This window comes from Carassius gibelio, chromosome B1, assembly GCF_023724105.1.
Source record: "Carassius gibelio isolate Cgi1373 ecotype wild population from Czech Republic chromosome B1, carGib1.2-hapl.c, whole genome shotgun sequence".
Taxonomy (NCBI): Eukaryota; Metazoa; Chordata; class Actinopteri; order Cypriniformes; family Cyprinidae; genus Carassius; species Carassius gibelio.
Genome location: NC_068396.1, coordinates 25,732,946 through 25,743,220, shown reverse-complemented (window position 1 = coordinate 25,743,220; position 10,275 = coordinate 25,732,946). Strand labels below are relative to the sequence as shown.

The following is a 10,275-nucleotide window of genomic DNA, read 5'->3' as shown; positions in this document are numbered from 1 at the left end:
CATTCTGTAGAGCAGGGTTTCTTAAACTGGACTTCCCATAACTCTTGGAGGTTCATTGGGCAACTGCATTTATTTGCTCAATAATTTCCAAACTTTGGAAAGTTTTTGAATAATAGGTTTCCTTTTTTTTCTTCTTTATTCAAATGCTTCAAATGTAACAGGGAGAGTGGAGACGAGGAAGTGATTGTTGGAGTTTAAAAATCTTTTTTAATTCAAAGGTTAATTTGATTAACAAAATAAACACGTACAAAAAGATCTCAAAGCAACTTTTATTTGTAGCACATAAAACACTGAGTAAGCCTATTAATTGAAAGCAATCCTGGATTTGAAAATTGCAAATGCTAATTTTTTGGCTCCCTTACTTCTCATCATTTTTGACATTTTTTGTCCTGGTCTTCATATGCACCACAGAAGCAGCAAGCAGCATTCCAAGAAGGCCAAAACTCAGCACTGCTGCAAAAACTTGGTAATGAAGAGAGGGTCCATTAAGACATGCAGACAACCCTAGATTTTAGTAAATATAGTTAAAAAAAATGGAGAATTGTAATTGGAAAAAATAATGTTACACTTGTTTATATTGGATTCAAACAACAGGGATATGTATTTAGGCTACAAATTAGTGTTAATAGACTTTTTTTGCTTACCTTGTTGGTTGGCTAAAAAGACCACAAAAAGAAATTAGTAGAGCAATCAGACTATAAAAAATAATGCGCACACACACACACACACACACACATATATATATATATATATATATATATATATATATATATATATAAAATAAGAAATGAAATGTCACACTTACTATATAGTTGCACTCCTTTATCAAAATCCAAGCGTTTTTGATATGACGTTGAACAATAGTATGTGGCGAGATCGCAGGTGGAGATGTGGAGAATTTTCAGTCCAGTCATCTGCTTCTCCATAAAGCCCTCAAAATGAGTTTCATTGTAATTCCAGACAACAGACAGTTCTCCCGTGTTTTTCAGACTTGTGACCATCAGAGCCATCAGTCGCCCTTCACTCATCCTCAGCCAGTGGATGTCAGAGTAGAGAGACAGGTTGCACATCAGAGCCACTGTCTCTCCAAGTCTGACTTCTTTTAACTCTACTGCTTCCAAACGCTTCAGTGGCAAAACAAGGAGAACTGACCAAAAAATATATATATTTTTTGCTGTTTACCAGTTCAAAACCTTCTAAAACGGTTAAAGTATGCTTTCTAAATTATGCTATTTACTTGTGTATCATTTAATTAGGTGTATTTAAAAATATATATGATTTTTTTTTAAAGTCATCATCTGCAATAATTTTTATAATTATTAATTTAGAATCTGCCATTGATATATGACAATTATATACCATATTACAGATTAACAGTAAGTGCCATAATAACACTATTTAAAGACTTTTGGGATGTTTAGATTTAGATCTTACCTGTCAGAGCAGTTAAGAATACTCCCATTGCTGATGTAGCCTGTAGGTACTCCAGTATCCAGCTTTAGTTTCGGGGAGAAAAAACACTTCCTGTAAAAGTTACCTCTTCAAGACAAATATTCGAAGTAGAAATTATTAACTTTGTTTTCATACATAATATCACTGCACCCCAAAATTAAATAAAATACAATTGAAAATAGATACTTCTATAACGCTCTGTATTTGTTAATATTAAATACTGTCATTTTGGAATGGAAATTAACAAATAGATTTTTTCTGTAACATATAAGCAGTCAGATCCCTGTTTTAACATTAAGTTGAGCTATTACAGACCTTTCAGCTGAATTCGGCTGAATTCTTGAATTCTTCTCAGTGGTATCTGTAGATTTTTAGAGTCCACACTAAATGTTATTCCACTTGCAGCAAGAACTTACCTGACCAAAATACATAAGCAGAATCTCATGCCGCAAGTGTTCTGTAGGTGTTAAAGCCACAATGTTTTCTTAGAGCCAGTTCTCATGACTTCTGCAGTCTGCACCTTGACCTGTTTAAACTTGAGCTGTGTGCATGGATTATCTCCACACAATTATCTCCAGTAAATAATAGTGATCTTCAAAAAAGCTATACACTTAAAACACTTAATGTGTCAGGCTGAACACCACCAAGTAAAATTTTTCCAACTCAGATATTTACAAGTTATGCAATGATCATAACAACAATACTAACAAGTTTTTTCATGCTGTTAAAAAGGTATGTCATGATAAGATAAGCCTTGCCACTTTGAAAATTGTTTATTTAATTTTTCCAATATATTTACCAGCTTTTTTTACCGGCCTACATTCAACAGTGAGATGCCTCGATGATTAAAATATTCTTTGGTATAACATAAAAGTTAAAAACAGGAGGAGGCAATGAACATTTATGGTGATTAGGTAATAAACTGTGCAATTCATTAATAGCATTCATTTAATTGTGGAGTAAAAAATAAAATCAACAATTTTAACCAAAACCCATAAACATGAATCTCATAAAAAAAAAAATTAAAAAAAAAGATTGCAGAGGTAAATAGGAGGAAGTCATTGAAATTCTAAATATCTAAAGTAACACTAATAATATTTTTTTCATTGTTGTTGTTCATAATGAGACAAGCTATAATAAGATTTCCATTTCAGACACTTAAAATGATGTATTAAAATGTAACATCACCTATTTAACATCAATGCATCTATCTAGAGTAGCTGTAAGAAACCGATTAAAAACCAACTAAAGTTTATTACAAGAAAAATGAAATGGTTAGAAAAAAAATCATTAAATTAACTGCATTGTAAAGCATACATTCTTGTTGTTGTAAACAGAGAGCTTCTTAAAAGCAGAGTCAACATAATAAAACATTTTGTCTGTTCTATGTTTTCTTCGGCTCTTCGTTCTTGTCATCCAAATAACCTGGAAAGCTTTCTGCTGGTTCCCACGTGTTCTGAAACTTTGCACCACTAAGAAAAGAAAAGGTTTTTATTTATTTTTTGAAAGAATGTCTTAAACTTTTCTGGTATTTAAAAATAATTAATTTAGTTTAGTTTTGGGAGCTTTCACGGTTGCAATGTGTCTAAATTAACGGGGGTCACTATAATAGAATAGTAAATGTGCCACAATCTTTTAAAACCTTCTCCCACAGTCTTTAAACAATAAATAATAATAACAATGATGTAATGAGAGGTGTCAAAGTAGCGCTCACCCTGAGCTATGCTAATGTTTTTTTCATTCCCCACATCCTTTGGCTAGCGTTGCAATATATGATCATTAAATTAAATCTCTCCCTGGCTGTCTGTTTTTAATCCTGTCAGTAGCATCTCAATTATTGAGAGAAACAGATGAAATAGCGATAATAAGTGCAAACACTTGCACTTGTAACAAGAGGATCTACCCTCACCTAAAAACATAGATACCAAATGTCTAAATGGTCATTTTCTTATTTACTTTGAAAATGAATGCACAAAATTTAGAGGGGAAAAATTAACTCCAGCTCTCATTTAAACTGATACTGATAGTTGTAAACATTGCTATACTACTGTATATACAATTCACTATATAAGAAGCACATCCAAATGTGACATTATTTATAACTTTTTGTTTCAGTTTCAGTGAGAAGGGTTTTTTAATATTCTAATTTTAAGATTAAATAAGACTACCACAAGTAAAACTTGATTGAGGCTTAATTAAGACTTACCACAATGTGCAAGGCATCCACTTGACCCTAACTTCATTTCTTCCCTTTGAAAATTAAATTAATATCAGAGTTTAGCGTAATGTTGATGCTGTTTTCTCTCTCAAAGTGATTAAAAGGCTCTTGATGCATAAATGATGCACTTCATTCCTACCTTATTGTTTCTCCATCTCAGAATATTTTCAACAGGAAACACGCCATTGTATGCATCATGAGAACAGTCTAGAGTAAAAACATCAATCAGAACTTACAATACTTCTTGGAGGGTTAGTTCACTCAAAAAGTAGCCCATAAGTAACTCACCCTCAAGCCATCCTAGGTGTATATGACTTTCTTCTAAGAATCCTATTTGTCTTATAGCTGTTTAATGACACTCAGCGGGTGTTGCAGTGCATCAGTCCAAAAGAAGTGAAATAAAAAGCGCCCATCCTTTTTTTTAAAGCGTCTCACATGGCTCAGGGGGGTGAACAAAGTCCTCCTGTAGCGAATCGCTGCATTTTTGTAAGAGAAATAACCACATTTAAAATGTAAAAATCACTTTAATCTAGCTTGCGCTCACCGGGCAGATGACATATGAGGTCGGCTTTGTAAAGAAGAATGTCAGAGGATTTCTATATAAACCAAGAGGAGACTGGTTTTCCTTTGCTAAAGTAAGGAAACTTTGCTTCTTTTGATCCTGTAAATAAATGTTAGTTTTCACAAGACCCACAGACACATGCGCAGTGTTGACTTCATATGTCATCCGCCCAGAGCTGCTTCTGTTGGCAAAAGCTACATTCAAGAGATTATTACATTAAGAATATTTATATTTTTCTACAAAAAGTGCATCGATTCACTACAGGAGGCCTTTGTTAACCCCCTGGAGCCGTTTGAGACACTTTATTTTATGGATGGGCGCCTTTTATTTCATTTCTTTTGGACTGATCCATGCAACACACACTGAGCAGGGCTGACACGGAGTCACAGCGTGCAGCGCTCCACATAGTAAAGTTCAAAGCAGAAAGAGAAGAGATATTTATGCATTGTGTATTCAATTCAATTCATTTCGAGTTTAATTATATAGCGCTTTTTACGATACAAATCATTGCAAAGTAATTTGACAAAATTAAGTTTCTACAATATTTAATTATTAAATCTGTTCTGTAGTTTGAGGCAGTTTTAAACTGCATTTACGGTGCCATTGTGGAAAGTTTCATCGTCTTGACGGTGAGAACTGAACGCGACACGCAGCTTGAAAGCTGTCCGCTCTCTATGTGTGTGTGTTGGGAGACGCTGCCTGAGACCCGTCTGAGCCACAGAGTATATATCGCATGTGTCACAATATATCAATAGGCCCAAAAATGATCGTGCTCATTTCTATATATCGTGCAATAAGTAAATATATTGACTCTTGCAACAGGCCTACCGCTGAGTGGCGTTAAACAGGTTAAAGATTAAAGACAATTTTTTATATAACTCCGACTGGATTCATATGAAAGAAGAAAGTCATATACACCTAGGATTTTATGTTTTATGGGGTAATTTAAATTTTTGGGTGAACTAACCCTTTAAATATAACAACATGGTATCCACAACATTAACACTAATCAAATACTGAATTCAGTCACTTATTGTATAATTGTTCAATAAATATTTTCCCATTTTTGTAATATTACCTGACATCTTCCGCTTTCTTGGAGGAGAACGGATTCCTGACTCATCACTTGAACTGGCATGTTTTCCGTTATCAATTACTTTTTCAGTTTCATGCACATCTGGTGCCTCTGATCCATTTGCATCCTCAGTAATCTGATATTGGCATGAGGTGGATGACATGACAGCATAGACTTTCCTGATACTTGACTGTCCATAACTGGAGTCTGACATGGTTCCTGGCCTGGAGTCCAGGCTTTCAGCTACACTTTGGGATGATAGTTGTGTCTCGCTGGTCTCACGTACGTTCACTGCCGTGGATTCTGCACTATGTTTGCTTAAAGATCCAGGAGTTGAATCTGCTGTAGTCATATTGTGCGCTTCACCCAAAAGATCCTGTTTTGAAGAGTTAATTGGGAAGAGATAACTTTTTGAGGACAAAGCGGCCTCCAGCTGGGAGTCTGAGATTCTCTTGAGACGAATCTCGAACCTCTTAGCCTTAATATCCTTGGGAACACTAAGGTTGGTGTGGACCTGTTTGTGCATGGTTAAAGCACACTGATTGGAAAAGCTTTGCTCACACTGACTGCAGCTGAACTGAGGTTGAACTTCCTGACTGTGTGCAGTGAGCCCCTGAAGAGTAGTGAACATCTGCCCACACCTGTTGCAATTCTGAGGCATTGGGCAATTGTGACTCTTGAACAGGAGGTCTGTTTTAAACCTTCTCTCACATCTGCGACAGATATACACACTAGGGACCTGGTGCAGGGCTCTGGAGGGGCTAGACTGGAGGTCACACTCATCCGATGAACAACACAGACATTGCCTCTGCATGCTGAGGTGCTGTCGGTCTCGAAGACCACGAGCAACACTAACATCATTAGCATGCTTCTGCGTTTTTATTAATTTCCTTTTCTTCATTGCCTCTGATTTTGGTTTTTTTGTAAACATGTCCACACTTGTAGATGGTCCATTTGCAATGATTTTAGATGTGGTCTGTGATATGGTCTTGCTTGATGATTTCCGCCCCCTCACTCGTGGCACATTGGTGGGACAAACTATTTTCGGTTTTACCACATGTTGTGTGCATTTTGTCTCTTGGCACTTGGCCTTCTGGCTGTTTTCAGCAATAGCACAGATTTTCTGAACCTTTCGGCCTAATGAATCAACACGCAAAAAAATTGCTAATTAGTATTGCTAAAAACTCACATCAGAATGAATGTATTTAGCTTCAGCACAACAACAGTAATGATGTCAAATATTTGTATTTAATTACACATCTCAGTGGAATACTTGATTCTGATTGGTCAATCGTGCCATCCAGCAGTATGTTATTCCCAGATAACAACAGGCAAATTGAATAACACACTGCTCATCCAGTTACTATAAGTTATCTTGACTGGTACTTACATATATGCTTAATGAATCACTATAACCAATCGCTAACATTGACTGTCTGGCGCCATCTTGTGATTGAAAACACTTAACCACTGCGTGTTACAATGGAAGACTTCAGCATTAATTTCAACATATATGGTAAAAACTAATCTTTTTAGCGTGTAATAAACAAATATTTTTAGCCGTGTAATAAACAGATTATTCTGCTTTGCATCGGGGTCCTGATCACCCTATCTGGGTTTATTCTGAGATAACAACAGGCTGGGTGTACATTATCCCTTACTTATAGTAAGGCTGTGTATGGGCAAGAATCTGGCGATACAATACATATCATGATACAGGGGTTGTGTATTTTATAAAAAGGCTGTATATATTTTTAGACCTTGCTTTAAAGGTTGAAAGTTTAAGTTTACTATTGTGTCATATAATGTTTTGATCTGAACAATAACTTACATCTGCTTAATATCACTGAAAAATACAATACAGTAAAGGCTCATATTTGAATATGTTTATTTTTTTCTCATTTATGAAGAACTATAAGCGTGTATGATGTGATTTAACCTATGCACATTGGTCCAAAATCCTGACAGAGTGATCACAAGATGCTAGGCTAAAGTTTTGTATTGTTTACAGAAAGGACACGCGTTCTCATCTATTTTTCTTTTAACTATCACGATGTGCCATTTACAATAATTTCCCTAAACCACCACACAACTCATATTTTTTCGCCAAGGGGTAAGAACGGAAGGATTACAAAAACGATTATTTCTTAGTTAGTTTCATTTTGTTCTTCAATTATTTTGTCATCTTTATTTTCTTTCAGTTTACAAAATCTTTTTTTTCATCAATCTTTTTCATCAAGGTTAGAACAAACCATAGTAAGTTCAAGTTAACTTTACAGTTTATCATTTTTCCTTTTTTTAATACATGTATAATCCGTTTGTTTTTTTTGTTTTTGTTTTTTGGTACTTCCCTGAGATTTATGTCTACTGCTATTTATTATCATGAAAGATTATCTAAATTACTTTTAAAAATAGTAGTACCTGGTGTGTCTGACTGTGTCATCTCTGGTTCTGAGACATTCTCTGCTCTTTTTTGAAGCCCCTGTAACACACAAACAGCACAAATGATTCTACAGAAAATAATGCATTTTCAACAGAATATCACTAAAATTACAGTTTGGCTATGATGACCAACTGGAAACAAGCCCAATCACTGCTATTCATTTTATAAAATATATTTGTACTTCTGTATTTTTTTGGTAAACAGCACAGAAATAACAACATCGATTCTTTGCAGATTTGCACTGCACTGAAAACAAGTAAAGGTAATGACCACAGAACAGATGCCTGCCCACTCACCACCGCCTCTGGTGTGACCGTGTCATAGCTCTGCACATCAGGTGACACCTCCACCTCCTCGTCTTCTCTTTTGAATTCGCTCCTCTGGGCCCTAATGATGGCCTCTGTCTTTTGCTGCTCACATTCCTCCAGCTGCTGCTTCAACAAGTCGATCTCCCTCCAGCTCTGGGTGATCTCCATTCTGGTCTCCAGCAGCACTTTGCTGAAAATTTTAACTATCTCTGAGGTCGTCGTCACCATGAGCCCTTGAATCAGGACCCTGAACTTAGCTGATAAGGCATCCTCCACTTCCATTGTGGGTCGTTGGTGGTGGATATCTTACACAGAAAGGGCAGACTTACTTCTAGCGGGCAAAGCCTTCTTATTCAGTCAAGCTGAAAATTAGCCGTCCAATTTCAGGTTACCTTTCAAAAGAGACCAAAAGAGAAGATAACATGACCCATTATAAATAAGTTATGCTTCTTAGTCAATGAAACTCGTGTTAGTTGATTGAGATTGTTTTTATTTTTATTTATTGTTTTATATCATCTGGCTGCCTACAAATCATCCACATTCATGTTTTGCACAATAAGCCATTTTGACAAAATGATAAAATGTGTATGAATTCAGAGTTTTAATACCACTATAAATGGTAGTTATTATTCCAAATATCCATCAATAGCAGTAGCTAAGATTTTAGGAAAACTGGAATACTGTTCAGTTTCTTGCGCAGACCGATCATTTCTTGTCTTAACACATCAATGTATCATCAAGAGCTGTAGGGTTTAATTTGGTTTTGTATGTTTTTTTGTTGTTTTTTTTACTCTCAAAGCCGTTTTTCCCCATTCACTTCCATTATATGGCTGATAGACTGCAACGGTTTGAGTTAAAAATCTTTGTGTTCTGCTGAAGAAATAAATTCACCTACATCTTGGATGCCCTGGGGCTAAGCAGATAAACATAACATTTTAATTTTGGGTGAACTATCCTTTTAAGTGAAAATTATATGAAATAAATAACATTAAATACAGTATTTAAAAACGTGGCAAAAGTCTATTATGTGTAGATGATTCTGATTCTTTCAAAACATCTGCACATTTATTATAAAATATGGATAAACCCAGCATTTGTAAGTGAACAAATAACTCCAGGATGGTAACTGATCATCTAACATTATTTGTCACCACGAACAAGCAGAAAATCTTAAGATTTTTAGGAAATAAGTGTATTTTGTGGCCACTTTAAGATTTTGCAGCTAACCATTATTTTGTACTTAATTTACCTGGATTAACCGGTTGACAGTTATTAACAAATTAAATTAAGAAAGAAAGAAAGAAAGAAAGAAAGAAAGAAAGAAAGAAAGAAAGAAAGAAAGAAAGAAAGAAAGAAAGAAAGAAGCAAGCAAGCAAGCTGACTGTGCAGGTTTTAACAGGTCGTGCATGTGATGCCGGTGGAAAAAAACGTGGATGGGGTACTGCTCTCGTTTAAAGGGACATGTCTGCTAAAGCAAGCAGGCTAAGGACGAAAACTGATTTCTTCCCATAGAAGTGTGCATAAAATAATATTTGTTCTGGTCTAATATAACACGCTTTCTGTGAACTAACGGAAAATATAAAATGGTCACGTTGTTTTCATTAGTAACCAGCACTGTTAAAGCTAAAAACTCCTCCTCACCTCATCAATAGTCTGAAGCGGGAATCATTTAATGATGGAGCCTGTGCACACAAATGTGACCACATATTCAAAGGTAAACAAATATTTCATAAAAGAGAAGCTTACCTTCGATGAAATGTCAATTTTCCCCGTTTGAGACAGATGGGCTCTGAATCCCAGTCGGTTTGGGGAGTGTGAAGCGTCACCGCATAGCGGGCCGACGGGAAACAAATATCAGCAGGACCGTATCCCACAACATTGCGGACAAACTGCGTTTTTAGCTTTAGTATTGTTGGGATGTTTCGTGGCAAACCTTCTTGTTCATGTCAACGAACATAGTGACAGTAAACAAACCCATTTGCTTTGAGGAAAATAGGTGAACGTGTATAAAATTATTTTCATGCATTTATTTACATGCATTCCGCGTTTCATGCTCTACATACTTATCAATGAATCTCGTACATGTAAATGATCTGTAAACCAGACATCAAATCTTAAACTTAAAAATGCACCCAGTCTACTTTAAGATTTCTCATCAATCCTTTCTTCAAACCCACCCCATGTCCTTCCCACACACAGAGCTCCCATGAATGTTAC

The 10,275-nt window shown here is 35.7% G+C and overlaps 1 protein-coding gene across 1 annotated transcript; it reads right to left on the bottom strand.

Moving 5' to 3' along the window:
- Positions 1–2,210: 2,210 nt before the first annotated feature.
- zgc:66472 (uncharacterized protein LOC327494 homolog) lies at positions 2,211–10,208 on the bottom strand. The gene is made up of 7 exons (XM_052546091.1): positions 9,805–10,208; positions 8,047–8,450; positions 7,729–7,789; positions 5,311–6,444; positions 3,810–3,877; positions 3,659–3,702; positions 2,211–2,924 (listed from the first exon to the last, which is right to left on the bottom strand). The coding sequence occupies exons 2-7, from the start codon at positions 8,338–8,340 to the stop codon at positions 2,837–2,839; spliced, it is 1,689 nt and encodes a 562-aa protein (XP_052402051.1). The 5' UTR covers positions 8,341–8,450; positions 9,805–10,208; the 3' UTR covers positions 2,211–2,836.
- Between the last annotated feature and the right edge of the window lie 67 nt (positions 10,209–10,275).

Coding starts and splice junctions, on each gene's coding strand:
- zgc:66472 (XM_052546091.1), bottom strand. CDS start 8,340: ATGGAAGTGGAGGATGCCTTATCAGCTAAGTTCAGGGTCCTGATTCAA. Junction 6,445..7,728: donor GACACAGTCAGACACACCAG/GTACTACTATTT, acceptor TTGATTCATTAG/GCCGAAAGGTTCAGAAAATC. Junction 3,703..3,809: donor TGAGATGGAGAAACAATAAG/GTAGGAATGAAG, acceptor TAATTTTCAAAG/GGAAGAAATGAAGTTAGGGT.